At 59.6% G+C, this 20,082-nt stretch overlaps 1 protein-coding gene across 4 annotated transcripts in view; it reads right to left on the bottom strand.

Moving 5' to 3' along the window:
* TXNRD2 (thioredoxin reductase 2) overlaps positions 1-20,082 on the bottom strand; it is a 41,706-nt gene that overhangs the window by 20,437 nt on the left and 1,187 nt on the right. Inside the window, exons 1-10 of one of the 4 annotated variants that reach the window (XM_051837302.3) lie at positions 19,826-19,903; positions 17,818-17,883; positions 11,755-11,811; positions 11,159-11,303; positions 10,636-10,710; positions 8,770-8,848; positions 8,409-8,471; positions 7,640-7,710; positions 700-719; positions 3-94 (exon numbers count right to left, since the gene is read on the bottom strand). In XM_051837302.3, coding sequence (XP_051693262.2) covers positions 3-94; positions 700-719; positions 7,640-7,710; positions 8,409-8,471; positions 8,770-8,848; positions 10,636-10,710; positions 11,159-11,303; positions 11,755-11,811; positions 17,818-17,883; positions 19,826-19,832 — 675 coding nt within the window. In that variant the 5' untranslated portion in view covers positions 19,833-19,903. Of the gene's footprint in view, positions 1-2; positions 95-699; positions 720-7,639; positions 7,711-8,408; positions 8,472-8,769; positions 8,849-10,635; positions 10,711-11,158; positions 11,304-11,754; positions 11,812-17,817; positions 17,887-19,825; positions 19,904-20,082 lie in introns of those variants that run through there. The other 3 variants (XM_089323577.1, XM_051837300.3, XM_051837299.3) reach the window with 3 other exon arrangements.

The raw sequence follows: 20,082 nt of genomic DNA, 5'->3' as shown, positions 1-20,082 counted from the left end.
ACCTGGTCAAAGCCTCGCAAGGGAATGCTTCGGATCATGATGGTCGTGTCCAGCCCAAGCCCTGTGAGGAAGCCAGCACACTCCAAGGCCACGTCTGCAGGGCCGGAGGCTAAGGAACAAAGGCGAGACCCTGGCAGCCCGTGCCCCTCCCCCGCACCCTGATGTCCCTAGTCTGATGGCCCAGGGAGCGGGGGATGGGGTTCGGGCTCCCACCAGCGCCCACACGGGCCAGGCTGACCGCTGCCCTCCTCCCCTGGGGTGTCTGTCCAGCTCTGGTGTTTGGTCTCTGCCCCAGGGCTGGTGTCCACTTAGTGATGGAGAACTCCAGGCTGGCGCTCACGCAGGAAGAAGCTAGGGCCTTGCAAGGGCTTTTATCTTCCCTCCGCGGTGCCCCTGCTGACCCTGGGCCGCTCCCCTGTGGCTCCTCTCCTGACCTCCCCTCCCCCCCACCCCAGGCTCCTCCTGGAGGAACTCAGGCGGAGCAGAGCCGCTCCTGGGGGGAGACCCTTCCCTGCTGCCCGGCGTGGCAGCTCAGGAAGAGCCTCCAGGAAATCCTAGCCACGGAAGGTCAGCCTCAAAGTGTCCCCCAGGCACAGGGGCCTGGTCAGATGCAGGGAGGGCGGGCAGCTGGGGAAGGGGGCAGGGGCAGCCCTATGCAAAGAGCATCCACGTCCCAACACAGCTGTTTGCAAAGGATACAGCTGGCCCCCACCACCAACCTGTTAGAAAAAGGGACAAAGAGAGAGAAGCAAGTGAGTACTTGTGTGACCCGCCCCCCCCCCCGGGAGGGGGCAGGAGCTGGGGTCCCCCGCGAGGGACAAGAAGGGCCCTTGCTCAGACTTCGTGCCGGGCGCCCGCGGCCAGCTGATGTGCGCCGGGTCTGCTGTTCAAACAGGCCGCTGCAAGGAGGCTCAAGGCGCTGCCCAGGGACTGCAGGCTGGGGAAACAACCCGGCAGGCAGTGCCAGAGGCAGCAAATTGCTTGGTGCTGGGGGCCGTGTGGTCCTTGGCGAAGGGCACCTGTCCCGGGGCAAGGCATCCGGGATTCTGCCGACGGGTGGACGGGGTCCCCCGGGAGGGCACGGGGCTGTCCTGCCCAGAAAGGAGTGCTACCCAGGTCACCCCACTGGGTTGTGGGTGGGGCTCTCGGGTTAGTGTTATCTGCGCAAATACTCTGGGGCCACCACCGACGGCACAGGGGTCCATCCTGCGCACCCAGCCCATCACACCTGGCCCAGGTAGATCTGGCACCGGAAGCAGGGGCTGAGGGCATGCGGGGAAGGGCACTCGCTGGAAACACGTAACGGCGTGAGTAACTTAAGTCCTCTTCTGCTATTCAACGCCACACACCAGGTACTTGTGCTCATGAATGTACGCAGACGCCCGTGCAGACAGACCCATGGCTGCGGAAACACGACACACGTGCACACGCCTCGGCCTATGTGAACACAGCACCCGCACACACCCACTCACACGTGCACACACGGCATACGTGTACACAGCACCTGCACAGGCGCGCACACGCCAAGCGGCACAGAGCTGAGCGCAGAGCGGGAGGGAGCCCCAGCAGGGGTGGCTGCATGTGGGTGGGCTCGGCAGAGCACCCCCTCCGGCCTTTGAACGCGAGGAGGCGATGTAAGGACGGATAAGCCCGATGTCAGCGCTAATCCCGGCAGGTACTAATGATATAATTCCATCTCACAAAGCAGCGGATCCCCTGGGATGCTCCGCAGGGGCCCTGCGGGGAGCAGCTGGCAACCAGGGCTTCCTCACAGGAGTGGGGGACACAGCCGCCAGGCTCACGGCGTGGCGAGCGGACGGGGCTCTGACGCCGGGCCGGCCACGCGCCTGCAGCTAGCAAGGAGGCCGGGGGGACCCTGGGCATGGGTCCGTGCGCCCCCGGACATGGGTCCGTGCGCACACACGCGCAAGTGTGGACAGCCACACCTTCCGAGTCACAAAACCCAACAGGAAGATAAGAAAGGCCGCTGAAAACACAGAACCCGGGCGCAGCGGGTCTGCAGTCTGGAGCGTACAGCAGAGACGCAGGAACACACTGAACTGCGTGGGGGCGGAAGCCGCACGCCCCTGAGAGTACATAAGAAGGCAGAGGCAGGCCGGCGCCGCGGCTCACTAGGCTACCTCCGCCTTGCGGCGCCGGCACACCGGGTTCTAGTCCCGGTCGGGGCGCCGGATTCTGTCCCGGTTGCCCCTCTTCCAGGCCAGCTCTCTGCTGTGGCCAGGGAGTGCAGTGGAGGATGGCCCAAGTGCTTGGACCCTGCACCGCATGGGAGACCAGGATAAGCACCTGGCTCCTGCCATCGGATCAGCGCGGTGCGCTGGTTGCAGCGTGCCGGCCGCGGTGGCCATTGGGGGGTGAACCAACGGCAAAGGAAGACCTTTCTCTCTGTCTCTCTCTCACTGTCCACTCTGCCTGCCAAAAAAAAAAAAAAAAAAAAGAACCTAGGGGCGCGCGAACGTGGTCTGCATGAGGCCATGAGAGAGCGCAGCAGCACGGGAACGTAACTGGCAAGAGCGTAGCTGCGTGCCCCAGACAACGTAAGAGCGTGGCGGCGCGACCGTGACCTGCGTGGGACCGTAGGTGCGTACGAGCGTCACGTCAGCGCCGCACGCATGCATGCAGAACCCCCTCCTTGCTTGTCTTGGGACCTGGGCGAAGCCCTGGGGCCCGCGGTCCTCCAGGCCCTCTTCCCACGTGGCCAAGCACGGGGGCAACCGTCTTGGCGGCCACGGCCCCTGGGAAGTCCCCGAGTCCCGAAGTGCGCCCCCCGCCCCGAGCCTCTCGGTGCGCAGGCGCTGTTTCCGCGGAGGGGGATTAGCCTAAATCACAGGGCGGGCTTTCTCGTTTCCAAATCAAGAATTGTTGGGGGGCGGCGGGGAGGAAGCAGCAACAAAGGCATTAATTCAGGCCCTCGAAGCCCCCGGGCTTAAGAGAGCTCTCCAGCTGGCTCCCGTGCTCCGAGGGAGGGCGACACCCACACGCGGGCCGCACCTGGCCCCTCGGCAGCCCTGCCGGCGCCCCCAGCCCCTGTGTGCGGGTCCCCAGCCTCAGGGACGCGCGTGGGGGGCCGGGGCGAGCGGGAGCCCTTGGCGGAAGTTGGTCTCCCATTTGCTGGACGCGGAGGGAGGCTGAGCAGCCCAGCAGTCGTCTTGGCTCGGATAAAATGCACCTTCCTCCCTCCTGCCGCTCAGAGCCTAGCCCGGCAAAGGCTGACGGCCCCCACAGAGCCTGGAGCCCGAGGACGGACAGTGTCAGGGCCGACAGCTGCACGCGAGTGCACCCCCACCGCAGTCACCCTCGTGGGGACCGGGCCGGAGGCTTCCCGCGCACACAGCAGCAGCTCCCTGGGCCTGGCTGTTTCCGCCTTTTCTCACCTTTTCCACACCGCCTCCACCTGCTCCGCTCAGCCACGCCGAGCCACGGAGCCCTCTCTGCACCCCTACTGTCCCAGCAGGCCAGCCGACAGGGGCACCAGTGTGGTGCCCACCCGGAGTGCCCCCCAGGGCCCTGCGCTGGCCAGACCCCGCCTTCTCCCAGGGCCAGCCGGCTGTGGCTCGAGTCCCGCTGGCCTGAACCGTGACTGCGGGGGCTCCCTGCCTGGGGTCAGCCACCTGTTAGGGTTCTAACGCATGCACTCAGCCGCCGGGGGAGCGGTTGCTGACTCTCTGTCCCATGGAGGAGGCCTGGGCTTGGCCACCCCGCTGCATGGAGATGCACCTGATGACCCAGCTGTCTGCTCCCGGGGCAGGAGGAAGGCAGGCCCTTGGGGCTCGGACCCCTGAGCATCCTGCAGGAAGCCAAGTCCAAACGTCGCCCCAGGTCCCGGGAGGCGCTGGGGGGCCAGGGCAGAGTAGGCGTGGGGAGCAGCCCCCGGGGTCCATATTAATTTCAGCTCCATTTTAAAGGCGAGTTAAAATAAACACGGGGAATATTTATAAGGCAAATAAATCTGGCTGAAACAGCCCCTCCAAGCGTGAGCCGAGGCCTGCCCACCCGGCCCCCAGCCCAAGCTGATAAAATACAGAAATGCTACCGTAGACCCCGCGGGCTTATTTTGACTGGGCCAAGGAATGTAACATGTAAACAGTGACTCCCACGTTACACTGTTACGACTTGCATTAGCAAGGGCCCGACAAAAGGCGTGTTTCACAGAAGCATCGTTCGGGGATATATCTCCAGCGTGATTTTTTTTTTAAAAAAACATTTCCTCACATAAATCATGCTCAGAACAGAACGGGTGACTGATACATTGCAAACACTTTTTTTCTCCCCCCTCCTCTTAAACAATAACATACCTAGATTCCTTCTAAATGAAAGGTCCTGGGGAAAAAAAAAACTTCTAAATGTGTGTGTTTTTTTATTTTTTGGAAGAAAATAAACACCCGTGGTTTCTTTCCTGATCAGAATACCTATGCTTGGGTCTTCCTAGCCCAGCCAGGTTTGTTTCAGCCTCACAGTGGGGGGGGGGGGGGAGCTGTCCCCCAAACCCTGGCCACACCTTGCTGGGGTGGGCAGGTCCAAGCGGGGGTGGGGGTGGGGAACACTGTGTACCCACAGTGCGGGGTCCCCTTCCCCAGCTCCACCACCCCTCGGGGAGGGGGGAGCAGCCTTTGCCAAGAAATATGCACCACCAGGCCGGCACCGCGGCTCACTAGGCTAATCCTCCGCCTGCAGCGCCGGCACACCAGGTTCTAGTCCTGGTCAGGGTGCTGGAGTCTGTCCCGGTTGCTCCTCTTCCAGGCCAGCTCTCTGCTGTGGCCCGGGAGTGCAGTGGAGAATGGCCCAAATGCCTGGGCCCTGCACCTGCATGGGAGACCAGGAGAAGCACCTGGCTCCTGGCTTCAGATCGGCGCAGCGCACCAGCCGTGGCGGCCATCTGGGGGGTGAACCAACGGCAAAGGAAGACCTTTCTCTCTGTCTCTCTCTCACTGTCTAATTCTGCCTGTCAAAAGAAAAGAAAAGAAATATGCACCACCAGTGTTTGGAAAATGCTGCCTTCAGGGACAGGCGAGAAGATGACCCAAGCACATGGGCGGCTTCAGCCTGGATGGAGGGGCTGGCCTCCAGGGAATGGGGTGGGGGAGTGGGGACGGGAGACTATAGCCATTGCCATCAAGGCCATGGCCATCAAGGCCATCACATCATGTGTTCGACAAGACAAAAAATGAGGCCAGACCCCACAGCCAAAGCTGTAGGTGGGACTTGGGACCCCGAGGTGGGGACTGAGGGCCAGGCTGTCGACCAGCAGGGGAAGATAAAGACTCAACCTAGGCAAGGCTTGAAGGAAAATACAGGGGCTTTTTATTTTATTTTTCTGGAAAGAGCCTTGGCTGGGGAGCAGGGTATGGTGGGGGTGGGGGGATGACACAGGCCTTTCTGAACATGTAATAAATCTAAAAGCCATTAAGTGTAAAAAGAGATTTAAGTTACATCCAAAAAAAAAAAAAAAGACAAGTTAAAAGACGCTGAGACGTAGCTGTGCCTGCATGACAGGGGAATCGGTCTAACACGAACAGCAGCTGGGAGATAAGGCCAAGGAGAGAGGGGAGGGAGGAACCTGCAGGGGGTGGGCGCCAAGGCCCACGCTGCCGACACGCACTCTCATTTTCAAAGAAGGCCAGTGAACAGCAAAGCGTGTGTGGAAAAAAACTGAATTAAAAACGTTTGCTGTCCAAAACAAAACAAAACAAAACACCAGATCCATTAATCCATTCGTAAATTTGTAACGCACATTTCCTATGCACTTTTCCAAGACCCCCTGCGCGGAAAACGGGGACAATCATCAGAGAGAGCAGAGAGATCGCCAAAGATAGGAAAAAAAAAAAAAAAAAAAAGAGGGGGCGGTGCTGTGGTGTAGCGGGTAAAGCTACTGCCTGCAGTGCTGGTGTCCCACATGGCGCCGGTTCTAGTCCCGGCTGCTCCTCTTCCGATCCAGCTCTCTGCTGTGGCCTGGGAAACCAGTGGAAGATGGCCCAAGTGCTTGGGCCCCTGCACCTTCGTGGGAGACCCTGAAGCATCTCCTGGCTCCTGGCTTCGGATTGGCGCAGCTCCAGCTGTTGTGGCCATCTGGGGATTGAACCATCGGATGGAAGACCTCTCTCTCTCTCTCTCTGCCTCTCCTCTCTCTGTGTAATTTTTTTTAAATTTTTATTTATTTTTTATTGTTTTGACAGGCAGAGTGGACAGTGAGAGAGACAGAGAGAAAGGTCTTCCTTTGCCATTGGTTCACCCTCCAATGGCCGCCGTGGCCAGTGTGCTGCGGCCGGCACACTGCGCTGATCCGATGGCAGGAGCCAGGTACTCATCCTGGTCTCCCTGGGGTGCAGGGCCCAAGCACTTGGGCCATCCTCCACTGCACTCCCTGGCCACAGCAGAGAGCTGGCCTGGAAGAGGAGGCAACCGGGACAGAATCCGGCGCCCCGACCGGGACTAGAACCTGGTGTGCCGGCGCTGCAAGACGGAGGATTAGCCTAGTGAGCCACGGCGCCGGCCTAATTCTGTCTTTCAAATAAATAAATCTTTAAAATAAATAAATAAAAATTAAAAAAAATTTGAAACAAAAAATTCACTACAAAAAATTTTTTTTTAATTTCTACATGAAAAAACAAATCACCAAATCAAAAGCCAGACCCCCGGCCAGGAAAGGCGCGAAGAGGTGCTGTGAGTTCAGCTGGGGTTGGGGAGGAGCCTGGATGTGCCGGCCGCCGGGACCGGGACACGCCGCGGGGGGTTCGGAAAGTTTCTGTACCAAAATGAGCTCATGTTTGGATTGCGCTTTTCCCATTAACCTTTCAGAAAGTCCCTCATCTAGATAAAATGTGGCTGATCAGCTCGCTCTACCAGCACAGCTACTGTCAGAAACCGGAACGCGTCAGCAGGCACCGTGGCTTGTGCCAGGCTGCACCTATGTCCTCGTCCCACACAGGAGCACGGGTTCCAGTCCCGGCTGCTCGCTCACTCGCTCTCCCTCCCTCTCCCTCTCCCTCTCCCTGTATCCCTCCCACAGCAACCAAGTGTCTGTGCACCAGCATCTCCCAAAACAATGGGGCGTCTCCCAGGGCACTGGAATATGATGCTGCCTTCACAAGGCAGGCACCCGGGGCCCAGGCTGCGTGCGGCACCGAGGCCAGGGAGTGCACCCTTAGACATGGCTATGCCGGCACGTGACCTTTGTCTGGTCGCCACAGGAAAAACACGTGAGGCCAGGCCCGGCCTGGCAGCAGCGGCAACCATGAACGCGGCCCACACCCGCACCTGCACCTGCACCTGAGCGCCTGGGTCCAACCCTGGCTCCCTGCAGACAGAAGCTGGGGACGCCTGCGGTCCGCACGGCAGGCCCGGCTCCCTAGCTCGGGGACAGTAGCACCCCTGCTCCGCGTCCACTCGCGCGGACAGGCCTAGGCCGCCCCTGGCCACCTCGGGGGCTCTGCCACCAGCGTTGACGGCTGTGGGACGGGCCTCTGGCGCCCTCTGGTGGTCTCCCTGGGAACCTGCGTGCATGAACCCCCCGCGCTGGGTTTTGCAGCCCAACTTGCACTGAGCGGGGCAAGGGGAGGGATGTCCCCCAAGCAAGGTCCCTTGCTCACCCGGCCCACCCCGCAGGCGCGCTGGGGCTTACGTTTTTCCGGGGGATTCCTTCAGCCAGAAGATGTCGTCGCTTGTGATCCCATACTCCGAGGCACCTTGGATCTGCGGGAGGGGAACGGGACACGCATGATGACACCGCCTGGGGGCCTGGCCCCCTCGGGCCACCGCTGCCCCTGTCCCCACCCAACCCAGGGTACCTCCCAGGCTAGTGCCTCCCAGGTGGGTGTGGGGCCGGCAGCTTTCTCTGGGACCCTTGATCCACGCCCCGGGCACAGGACCCCGGCTCAGGATGGGGAAACTGGGCTCAGGGTGCCAGCGGACCCTGAGGGCTCTGTGCCCAGGACGGCTGAGCCGACGGAAAAACCCCAGGGTCCAGCGCCCACTCAGTGGCCTGTGAGTCAGATGTGCAGGCCGGCAAGAAGTGGATTTCAAGCGATTAAGGATCCCAGTTGGCTAAAAAAAATTAAGAAGGCAGGTGTTTCTGGGGTTTGCTCAGGGAAGAACTAGGACACCAGCGAGCCTTGGCAGGGAGCTGGATGCACCGCCACCAGGGGGCGCACTGTCCCAAGCCGCCGCTGCACCTGCTGCACCCCGATGCCAGCCTACCCGAGGAAGTTCCGGATGCTCCCTCCCGCAGGCCCCACAAGGACCTGGCCACGCGGTGGGCAGTGCCATCTCCTATCCCCGAGACAGCATTAGACAGCGGGGCGACGATAGGAGTGAAGGAGATAGGAGCGGGGTGGGGGAGGAGTCTGGGATGAAGGCCACGGACGTGCCCGCGGGCAGGCAAGGACACTCACGAGCGTGGGGTACCTGGGCCGTCCTCCAGTGGCAATGACGATGTGATCCGCCGAGAGCAGAGTCTGCAGGAGACACCAAAGAAGCCACGGGTTTTGCAAACGGGGACGCTGTGGCGCCCGTCTGCCGGAGTGCCCTGCCCTACAGGGTGGCCCGCAGCTCAGAGGCCCCACGACACTGGCACATGGCTGTCTCGTCCCCTCCGAGCTGAGCCCCACACGCTGTCCTGCACGCAGGGGCAGGGATGACGCCACGCACAGCTTAGTGTGTGAACCCCCGAGAGCAGCAGCGAGGCCACGCACAGCCTGGAGTTGGTGCCCAGGGCCCGTGGGAGCCGAAGGGCAGGGCGAGTTGGGCGCTCACCTCTTTCTTGTCCTTACTAACGCCGAGAACTGTGTGCTTGTCAATGAACCTGGCCTTGACGTTCAAGTATTTGACTTTCCTGCAGGAATCAGAACAGTGGTGAGAACCATGAATACTTGGGGGGATGGTTCCTTTGTACCCCAAAGATCACCGCTGGGATGAACTACAGAGCCCTGGGGCTGGCGCAGTGACGCAGTGGGTAAAGCCACTTGTGACGCCACCATCTCCTACGAGCACCAGTTCGAGTCCCAGCTGCACCACTTCTGATCCAGCTCCCTGCTGATGCGCCTGGGAAAAGCAGAGGAAGATGGCCTGAGTGCTTGGGCCCCTGCACCCGCGTGGGGGACCTGGATGGAGCTCCTGGCTCCTGGCTTTGGTCTGGCCCACCCCTGGCTGTTGTGGCTATTTGGGGAGTGAACCAGCAGATGGAAGATCTCTCTCTCTCTGTTTCTGTCTGTGTGTGTGTGTGTGTGTGCTCTGTGCAGACTGCTCCAAGGTGATCTGCAGTCGGCCACCCAGGCAGACACCCCGTGTCCATGACTCAGGTGAGGCAGGAAGTGAGTGGACAGCCGTGCCGGCATGTCTGGAGGGGAGGTGGGGGTGATGTTGTGACCGCAGGTGTCAAGGCGGGGACAGAAGCCAGCCTGGAGTGGTCCCAACAGCCGGCACTAGACCTGGAGCAGTGCCAGGCTCTCAAAGCCAATCCTTATCACCTCGGGGTGTTCCATGGGGAGCCGAGGCACCCACCGGGTCAGTGCCACCCTCTGTCTTCAGGGGTGCAGGGAAGCCGGGAGAATGGGACCATCGAGGCTTCCGCAGCCTAACAGTGTTTGATTTTTTTTTTAAGATTTATTTTATTTATCTGAAAGACAGAGTTACAGAGAAAGGCAGAGACAGAGAGTGGTCTTCCATCCGCTGGTTCACTCCCCAGATGGCCGAAATGGTCGGAGCTGCGCTGATCCAAAGCAAGGAGCTTCCTATGGGTCTCCCACGTGGTGCAGGGGCCCAAGGACTTGGGCCATCCTCCACTGCTTTCCCAGGCCACAGCAGAGAGCTGGATCGGAACAGGAGCAGCCAGGACTAGAACCCTAGAACCGGCGCTCATATGGGATGCTGGCGCTGCAGGCCAGGGCTTTAACCCGCTGTGCCACAGCACCAGCCCCACAGTGTTTGATTTTATTTCAATGAAACAGGCGACAGGCTGGGAACTCCTCTCTGCTGGTTCACTCCCCGAATGCCTGCCAAAGCCAGGGGCCGGAGCTCCACCCAGGTCTCCCACGTGGGACCCACCCACTGCAGCCATCACCGCTGCCTCCAGGGGGCCTCATTAGCGGGAAGCTGGAGTCAGGAGCCTGAGCCGGGACCACACCCAGGCAGCGTGATGTGAGAGGCGCCGGAGTACACGGCCACTCACAACCACGCTCTGCAATCAGGACGGCAGTGCTGGCTCCTGGGGGACAGGAGCAGCCGCCCCGCCCCAGAGCCCGCAGAAGTTCTCCCGAACCCCGAGCCCTCACCTGCCTCAGTGGGCCGCACCGCAGTGAGCCGGGGGCACCCTGGGCAGCAGGGCCAAGACACAGCACACTCAGGGCAAGGGCCAGAGCACAGCAGAAAGGCAGGGAGAACCCAGCTCTGCGCTGGCCTGGGGAGTCCGCTGGGGCCCTGCCTGGGGGAGGCACCTGCCACGGGGCTGCCCGGGCCCAGCTGTGCCACCTGCGGCACCTGGAGGCCTCCCCGGGTTCTCCTCTCCGTGGGTCGCCTCCTGGCCCAGCCCTGTCTGGCCATGCAGCCACCCTGGCCCTCCCGTGCTGCGAGGACCTCAGGCCCGCCCGCCCCTGGTCCCAGGGCGGCCGCAGCACTGCCCACCTCTCCTGCAGCTGGACGCGGTGCCCCCAGTTCAGGGATCTGACGTGGTTCTGAATAGCTTCTGCCATTTTGCTCCTGGTAACGACAGAACGCAGAGTTAGCGAGCCGGAAGTGCTTTCAAAGGTGGGGCCTGGCGACAGCCACCCTCCTGCACGGGGGTCGGGGTGGGGCCGGGAGGGGAGCCGCGCCTCTGTCCAGGTTTGGGGCTGTTGGGACCACTGGCGCCAGGGCAGGGGGGTGGGTGGCTTTGTCTCACAGCCACCAACACAGGGACTCTGCACCTCCAATGTGCACACCCAGCCCATGTGAGAATCGCTGAGCCAGGACCACGCCTCTCCTGCCCTGTGCCGCCGTCCCTGGGTTCCACGCAGCAGGTACAGCGGGCCCTTCCCCCAGTGACAATGGAAGATGTCTCCCAGTGGGCCAGGGCTGAGAACAGCTGGCTGTCCCCGATCCGGCTCCCCAGAAGTGTTCACTGACAACAGCCACCCTCCGCCCCCTCCTCCCAAGGGAAGCTGCTCACCAGTCGTGCCGGGCGGGCTGGGCCACCTCCCAGCCGTAGCGGCCGGCGTCCCGGATGGCGCCCCCCAGCAGAGCCGCCTGGTGCATCAGCTTCTTGGGGATGCAGCCCACGTTCACGCAGGTGCCGCCAAGGCCCCACCTGGTGCCTGCGGGGGGAGGAGGAGCTCGAACTGCCATCCAGGGCGCCCGAGGGGTTCCCTGCTTTTCTGGGGTGTTTAAGAATTCTTTGGTGGGCTGAGGTTGGCGCTGTGGCATAGCGGGTAAAGCCATCGCCTGCAGCACCGACATCCCATAGGAGCGCCGGTTCGAGTCCCGGCTGCTCCACCTCCGATCCAGCTCTCTGCTGTGGCCTGGGAAAGCAGTGGAGGATGGCCTGAGTCCTTGGGCCCCTGCACCTGCGTGGAGACCTGAAGGAGCTCCTGGCTTTGGCGTGGCCCAACCCTAACTATTGTGGCCATCTCGGGAGGGAACCAGCCAGTGGACCTTTGAAAAACAAGAGACTAGAAACAGGGCCCTGTCCAGAGAGCATGGGCAGTGAGGGAAGGGGGCTGAGTGGCCCCACCCCCACCCCCACCCCACCCCCGCCCCGGCGCCCACCTCGGGGAGAAGGCTCCACATAGTCCAGCACGGCCACCTTCCTTCCCAGCTGGGCGGCTGCAATGACAAGACAACGCCAGGTGAGGCCAACAGCGAGTTTGTTTAGGGCTAGGGAACCCTGGACTAGATCAAAGAAAGGGCCCCGCGGGCCAGCGGCACCTGCTGAGCAATGCCAGTGACCTCTGACCCTGCCATGGTAGCCACACAGCTGCGCCACCCACCAGCTCTCCAGGGCCCTCCTCATTGGCGTAACCCCTCGGCAGAGCCCCACCCCCACCCCATGGAGCCTCCTGGCTGCCCTCCCAGCCATGAGTGAGGCCACTCAGGGTCACCAGTCCCAGGCCCTGAAGCCAACTCTGCCATCATGACCCAAGCAGGTAGCAGGTCCTCCATCCGGCCATGGGCACAGCATTCGCACTGGGGCCCTGGATATAACGGCCTGGGGGGCCGTGCTGGACCTAAACCTCCTGAACTGGAAGTGCAGGAAACAACACAGCACTCACTCAGGGTACGGATGTTAGCAACTATGACTGGGGGGCTGCCCTGTGGTATAGTGGGTAAAGCTGCCGCCTGCAGTGCTGCCATCCCATATGGGTGCCGGTCCAGGTCCCGGCTGCTCCACTTCCGATCCAGCTCTCTGCTATGGCCTGGGATAGCAGTGGAGGATGGCCTGAGTCCTTGGGCCCCTGCACCTACATGGGAGACCTGGAAGAAGCTCCTGGCTCCAGCTCCTGACTCCAGCTTCCTGCTAACACAGACCCCAAAAGGCAGCAAGGGATGGCTCAGGTGGTTGGGGTTCCTGTCATCTACATGGGAGTCCAAGTTCCTGGCTCCTGGCTTTGGCTCCACACAAATGCTGCAGGCTTTGGGGAGTGAACCAGCAGAAGAGAGCTCCCTCTCTCTCTGCCCCCACCCCCATGTAAAACCAAAAGACAACCCACAGAACGGGAGAAAGTATTTGCAAATTATGGACCTGCTAAGGGTCTCGTGCACAAAATCTAGCAGCAGGTGCTACCGCACACGCGGCACACTCCCATCCCACACTGGGGCACCTGGGTCAAGTTCCAGCTACTCTGCTTCAGCTCTGGCTTCCTGCGAATGCACGCAGCGTTTGGAGCGTGAACAAGCGGATGGAAACTGTGCTCTTGTCTACATTTCCAATATAGAAACCTTTTTTTTTTTTTTTTTGACAGGCAGAGTGGACAGTGAGAGAGAGAGAGAAAGGTCTTCCTTTTCCATTGGTTTACCCTCCAATGGCTGCTGTGGCCGGCGTGCTGCGGCTGGTGCACCGTGCTGATCCGAAGCCAGGAGCCAGGTGCTTCTCCTGGTCTCCCATGGGGTGCAGGGCCCAAGGACTTGGGCCATCCTTCACTGCACTCCTGGGCCACAGCAGAGAGCTGGCCTGGAAGAGGGGCCCTGCACCTGCATGGGAGACCAGGAGGAAGCACCCGGCTCCTGGCTCCGGATCAGCACGGTGTGCATGGAGGGTGAACCAATGGTAAAGGAAGACCTTTCTCTCTGTCTCTCTCTCACTGTCCACTCTGCCTGTCCAAAAAAAAAAAAAAAAAAAAAAAAAAAAGAATCCAGTGCCCTGACTGGGACTAGAACTTGGGGTGCCAGCACTGCAGGTGGAGGATTAGCCTATTGAGCCCCGGCACTGGCCACAAAACCATTTTTTAAGAAAACTTACGGCAGCCCACACTGTGGTATAGCAGGTAAAGCCACCGCCTGTAGCACCAGCAACCCATATGGGCGCTGGTTCAAGTCCTAGTTGCCTTGCTTCCAATCCAGCTTCCTGCTAATGCGTCTGGGAAAACAGCAGAGGATGGCCCAAGTGCTCCCACCCACATGGGAGACCTGGAAGAAGCTCCTGGCTCCTGGCTTTGGATCAGCACAGCTCCGGCCGCTGCAGCCATCTGGAGAGTGAACCAGCAGATGGAAGACCCCTCCCTCTCCCTCTCCCTCTGTAACTCCTTCAAATAAATAAATCTTAAAAAAAGAAAACACGAGTATTGAAAAGAAGAAAAAATGTTTAAACTCAGTAATAAAAGACCTTTTAAAAACAGAGTCTGCATGGATGTTTCTTTCCTTTTTTTTTTAAGATTTATTTATTTGAAAGGCAGAGTTACAGAGAGGCAGAGGCAGAGAGAGAGAGAGGTCTTCCATCCACTGGTTCAGTCCCCAAACGGCCACAAGGCCGGAGCTGTGCCTATCCAAAGCCAGGAGCCAGGAGCTTCTTCCGGGTCTCCCACGTGGGTGTAGAGGCCCAAGCACTTGGGCCATCTTCCACTGCTTTCCCACGCCACAGCAGAGAACTGGATGGGAAGTGGAGCAGCCGGGACTTGAACCAGTGCCCATATGGGATGCGGGCACTGCAGGGGGCGCTTTACCCACTACACCACAGTGCTGGCCCCTGCATACACGTTTCTTCAAAGATCGTTACAAATGACCAACAAGCCCATGAAAAGATGCTCAAATCTGTAAGCACCAGGACAACATACAGCAGCCACGGCTCCACACCCACTCAGGGCGGCTTTAAGGGCAGATAACCAGCAGGTGGCGAAACTGGAACCCTGGGCACTGCAGGTGGGCAGGTGATGGTGCAGCCGCTGTGGGAAACAGCCTGACTGCTCCTCCAGTGGCTACTCAGGGTTACCACGGGGCGGGGACAGGCAGCCACACGCTCACAGCCACAGGGCTCACAGTGGCCACAAACTCCGCCTGGGCCACCACCCAGCGTCCATCACAAAGGGACACATAGGAAGTGGCATGGCCAGAAGCTGCAGTCCTGACACGCACTCTCTCTCGTTTAGTTGTTGTCTAAAGCTTTACGTCAAATAAGAAGGAGGAAGTGACCAGTGGGGGCCGGGCTGGAGGAGGGAACAGAATTTTCTGGAGCCAGAGGAAAGTGCCCCGAACCGTGACGGCTGTGCAGCTGTGAATCTACAGGAAGCCACGGACGCCCTTTCAACAGTCACACTGCACACGCACACCTCAAAGATGAACTCATACACACAAGCATCTTAGGAACGTCAAGGAAAATGCCTACTATGAAAAACAGACTGGTGCTGTGGCCCAGCAGCTTAACACCCTGGCCTGAAGCGCCGGCATCCCATATGGGCACCGGTTCGAGTCCCGGCTGTTCCTCTTCTGATCCAGCTCTCTGCTATGGCCTGGGTTAGCAGTAGAAGATGGCCCAAGTCCTTGGGCCCCTGCACCCACGTGGGAGACCTGGAAAAAGCTCCTGGCTCCTGGCTTCGGATTGGCGCAGCTCTGGTCATTGCGGCCAACTGGGGAGTGAACCAGTGGATGGAAGACCTCTCTCTCTGTCTCTACCTCTCTCTGTAACTCTACCTCTCAAATAAATAAATATTAAAAAAAAAAAAAACCTACACATGGATTTCAGATTTTTTTCTTTTTACACCAAAAGACACTGGTCTTTTCAGCCCATCTTTCCACGAACTTTTTGAAGGACGCACGTCTGGTATCACTTATATCTCAATAAAGTTGTTATCTAAAATATGAGCCACTCAGCGATAAATCTGACAGAGAGATGTACAACGCGGCAGGCTACAGCAGAGTGGGCCCTCGGTCTTTGAGGGGGTCGGCGTCGGACCCCCCAGGGTGCCAGCACCTGCAGACGCTCAAGTGCCCCACGTAATGAGGTGTGGTGTTTGCGCAGAACAGAAGTGCGCCCGCCCGCACGCTCTAAATCATCTCTGGATCGCTTGCATCTGGCATCTAATACAGAGGAGTTGGCTGTACGGAGTAATAGCACGCAAAACTCCACGAGTTCAGTACAGACCCAATTTAAAATATATATACACATGCGGGCCAGTGCTGTGGTGTAGCTGGTAAAGCTGCCGCCTGCAGTGCTGGCATCCCATGTGGGTGCTGGTTCGAGTCCTGGCTGCTCCACTTTGGATACAGCTCTCTGCTGTGGCCTGGGAAAGCAGTAGAGGATGGCCCAAGTGCTTGGGCCCCTGCGCCCACGTGGGAAACCTGGAAGAGGCTCCTGGCTCCTGGCTTTGGATTGGCCCAGCTCCAGCCATTGCAGCCATTTGGGGAGTGATCCAGAGGATGGAAGACCTCTCTCTGTCTCTCCCTCTCTTTGTAATTCTGTCTTTCAAATAAATAAAAATAAATATTTTAAAAAAACACTTAGATAAGAGACATGCTACATGACAACTGATCCACTTTGGGGCCTTCCATGGGAGAGAAGTTTCTTTGAGAGGCAGAGAGAGAAACAGATAAACACAGAAAGAGAGTGCTACATCTGGCTCACTTCCCACTTCTCCCTAATGCTTTCAAATAAATAAATCTTTTTTTTTTTTTTTTTTTTTAGATTTATTTATTTGAGAGGCAGAGTTACAGACATAGAGAGTGGTCTTTGATCTGCTGGTTCATTCCCCAAATGGCTGCAACAGCCGGGGCTGAGCCAGGCTGAAGCCAGAAGCCAGGAGCTTTTTCTGGGTCTTCCATGAGGGTGCAGGGGCCCAAGCACTTAAGCCATCTTCCACTGCTTTCTCAGGCCACAGCAGAGAGCTGGATAGGAAGTGGGGCAGCTGGGACTCGAACTGGACCCATATGGGATGCCGGCACTGCAGGCAGTGGTCTAACCTACTACACCACAGCGCTGGCCTCAATAATTTTTTTTTAATTTAAAAAAGCATGCACAGTTTGTGGCATGTTGGTTAAATTTAAAACAAAGCTGGGGACGGCACTGTGGTGAAGCAGGTAAAGCCATTACCTGCAGTGCCAGCATCCCACATGGGCACCAGTTCGAGTCCTGGCTGCTCCTCTTCCAATCCAGCTCTCTGCTGCGGCCTGGGAAAGCAGAAAAATTGGCCCAAGTCCTTGGGCCCCTGCACCCACCTGGGAGACCTGGAAGAAGCTCCTGGCTTCCGAGGGCTGGCGAGGTGCCGACCCCCAGGCTCCTGCCCCCGCCCCCCAGGCTGGCACAGAAGCCAGGCAGTGGATGGAGGATCTCCTCCACATGCCTGGAACCTGGGAGCCACACAGGGTTCGGGGGAACAGCCGCCGGCTGCATGCAGACACCGTCTCACAGACTGGCCGGGTGCCATCTGCGCTGGCGTTACACACTCTGTTCTTTGCAGGATGACGATGACATCGGCCCAGGATACTTTCCTCAGAGCCATCCTAGCGGCTGAACAACGCGTGGCTGTACCCAGAGTCACGGTTCTGAAGACAGAGGGCCAGGGGGTCACCCTCTCATTTGGGCCCCACCTCTCTCCCCTGCCAGTCACCCACATCGGCTTCCACAGCGCTGCCCATATTCTCGGGGTGGCTGGGAACCCCTGCAGCAGGGCACGGGGTCCCCAAGAGCAGCCAATCTGTGCGCTACCTGGTGATATCCGTGGGTGGGTCAGGGTGCAAGGACAGGGAGCCGGTGGCAGGAGGGGACGGCAGGGGACACAGCTCGGTGGGGCTGCAAAGACTGGGAAGGTGAGCGGGCCCCCGCAGCCGAAGCAAAGGAAGGAAGAACCTTCTGGAAGCATCCAAAGGACAGGGAGGAGGAGCAGGCATTGTGGTGCAGCGGGTTAAGCCGCCACTTGGGGTGTCTGCGCCCTACACTGCAGCGCCTGGTTCTAGCCCCAGCTGTTCCGTGTTTCCGACCCAGCTTCCTTGGGCCCCGCCACGCATGAGGGAGGCCCAGATGGAGTGCCAGGCTCTCCGTCCTTTGGTTCCAGCCCCGGCTGGTCGCAGGCATCTGGGGCGTGAAGCGGCAGCGGGTGGAAGATCTCTCTCTGTGTGTCACTCTGGAAAAAGGTTGAGGACGCTGGGGAGGGTGTGAGAGCTGGGAGTGACGGCTAGGGAGGCCGATCCTGGGAGCCCTGGGTGGGCTGAGGACGGCCACTCAGACCTGCACACCGCACAGCCGGGAGGCGGCACACTGGGCACGAATGGCCCTGGCAGGCTACAGAGAGGCACTTGCTCCTGGACTCAGGCTCTGCAGAAAGGACACTGCCACCCTCTCCAGGAGGCCCCGAAAGCTTCGAGGCCCTGCCACACCAGCCGGGGCATGGGACATGGGGCACCTACCTTCCTTGGCGCAAGCCAGGCCGCCGGATCCCCCGCCGATCACCAGGAGGTCGTAGGTCGGCTGCCCTGCTGGGGAAGGGGGGTGAGTGAGAAGGAAAGCAGACCTGTTAGGTCCCCTAACATCTCTCAAGGGCACGAAGCCTGGTCTGGTCAAGGTCGGAGCAATAGCTCTTTAATCACCAGGGAGACCCCATCCTGCAGCTGTCACGGGTGACAACGCATCAGAGCCGAACACGACGACCCCACACCTGTCCCCGATCATGCAGTGGGGTGCGTGATGACCTCTGCAAACCACACCCTACACACACCCACCCACAACTTCTCTTAGCTACCCAAGAACACAGGGGGCTGTGCTGTGTGCCGCAGGCGAAGCCACCACCTGCAGCGCCATCATCCCATATGAGCAGCAGTTCGAGTCCCAGCTGCTCCACTTCCAACCCAGCTTCCTGCTAATGCGCCTGGGAAAGCAGTAGAAGGTGGCCCAAGTCCTTGGGCCCCTGCACCCACACTGGAGACCCAGAAGAAGCTCCTGGCTCCTGGCTCCAGATTGACCCAGCAAATAAATAAATAAATCTTTAAAATAAATACATAAAAGGGCAGCCATGTCTCATGGAAGCCAGTGGCACAAGCAGGCACCTGAAGGCCCGTCTGCTGAATGTGACCCGTAAGACTGACCAGGCTATGGTCAGAGCTGCCCCAGCCCAGGTCCAGGCTTTTTTTATTATTATTATTTCCAAAAATTTATTTATTTAAAAGTGAGAGTTACACAGAGAAAGATCTTCCATCTACTGGTTCACTCCCCAAATGGCCGGCAACAGCCAGGGCTGGGGTCAGCCAAATTCAGGAGCCAGGAGACTCTCCCAGGTCTCTCATATGGGTGGCAGGAGCCCAAGCACTTGGGCCATCTTCCACTGTTTTTCCCAGGTGCATTAGCAGGGAGCTGGATGGGAAGTGGGGCAGCCAGGACTCGAACTGGCGCCCGTCTGGGGTGCCAGAGTCCCAGGCGGCAGCTTTCTAGTCCTTTGAGCTTGCTGTGACATCACCTTGCAAGCAGCTCAGGTCCTGCCCCCTGCAGCCCAACCCTGCAGCAAGCGCCACCTATCTGCAGTCTGCAAGCTGCCAGCAGAACTAGGGGTTCTCCCACCCCAGAGAGGAAGCCCTGGAGGGGTGAAAAGAAGTGCTCTGACCTGGGCCCCAGGTTGGGAAGACCAGCAGGAGGCACCAGCCGCCCCCACCTCCCTACACACACAGCCCACCCCCAGGGAAGGAGGGAAACAATGGAAACAAAGCAATCTGCAGGGGCTGATGCTTTGAGGCAAGGGGTGGGGCGCATACTCAAGGCTGGGGTGTTGGGGCCGGTGCTGTGGTGCAGCGGGTAAAGCTGCCGCCTACAGTGCCGGCATCCCATATGAGTGCCAGTTCAAGCCCCAGCTGCTCCACTTCTAATCCAGCTCTCTGCTGTGGCCTGGGAAAGCAGCAGAAGATGGCCCGAGTCCTTGGGCCCCTGCACCCATGTGGGAGACCTGGAGGAAGCTCCTGGCTCCTGGCTTTGGATCAGTGCAGCTCCGGCCATTGTGGCCATCTGGGGAGAACCAGCAGATGGAAGACCTCTCTCTGTGCCTCTCCTTCTCTCTCTGTGTAACTCTCACTTTCAAATAAATAAATCCTTAAAAAAAAAAAAGACCTGCAGCGGAGAAAAGGCCCACGGCCTCCCCCACAGCCTTGCCCACCCAACTCCCGTCCAGCAGCCGGCATGAGACACGGCAGGCTGGATGTGGTGCGCATGGGAGTCACGACTGACTTCCAGTGACTCCCAGCAGTGCCACGCATGCTCCCAGTGAATGCCCCCAAGGCCTCTGATGGCTCTGACAGGCGCCCAGGAAACCAAGGCCAACTTCTGGCAGAAGAAATGGCCCTCCTGCCCCCACCCCCCCCCACCCGGTCTGTCCTGTGCCATTGCTCTGTGGTGGGGCAGGGGGTCCCCAGGCATCGCTCAGAACACCCCTACCTTCCATTGCAGGTGGCCTGTCCTCCCTGTCGCCAGCACTGGGCTGTCCTGCCCCGAAGCCCTGCACTGTGTCCCCAAGGTCTGCTATCAGAGCCGGCCACATGGACCTTGGGCTTAACTTGGGCGGTTTGCTCCCCACCCTGGCAACCTCACACACAAACGAGCGGGAGCCACTGGGTGTGATAAACAGTGTGGAGCAGGAAGCCTGGAGGCCCCGAGCTGGGAGTAACCACAGTGCATTCCTCCTGGCCAATGCC

The sequence above is a fragment of the Oryctolagus cuniculus genome, chromosome 21 (genome assembly GCF_051225735.1).
Source record: "Oryctolagus cuniculus isolate XC-2025 breed Fujian yellow rabbit chromosome 21, ASM5122573v1, whole genome shotgun sequence".
Lineage (NCBI taxonomy): Eukaryota > Metazoa > Chordata > Mammalia > Lagomorpha > Leporidae > Oryctolagus > Oryctolagus cuniculus.
Note: the sequence above shows the minus strand (reverse complement) of the source record. Positions and strands in the feature narration are given on the sequence as shown.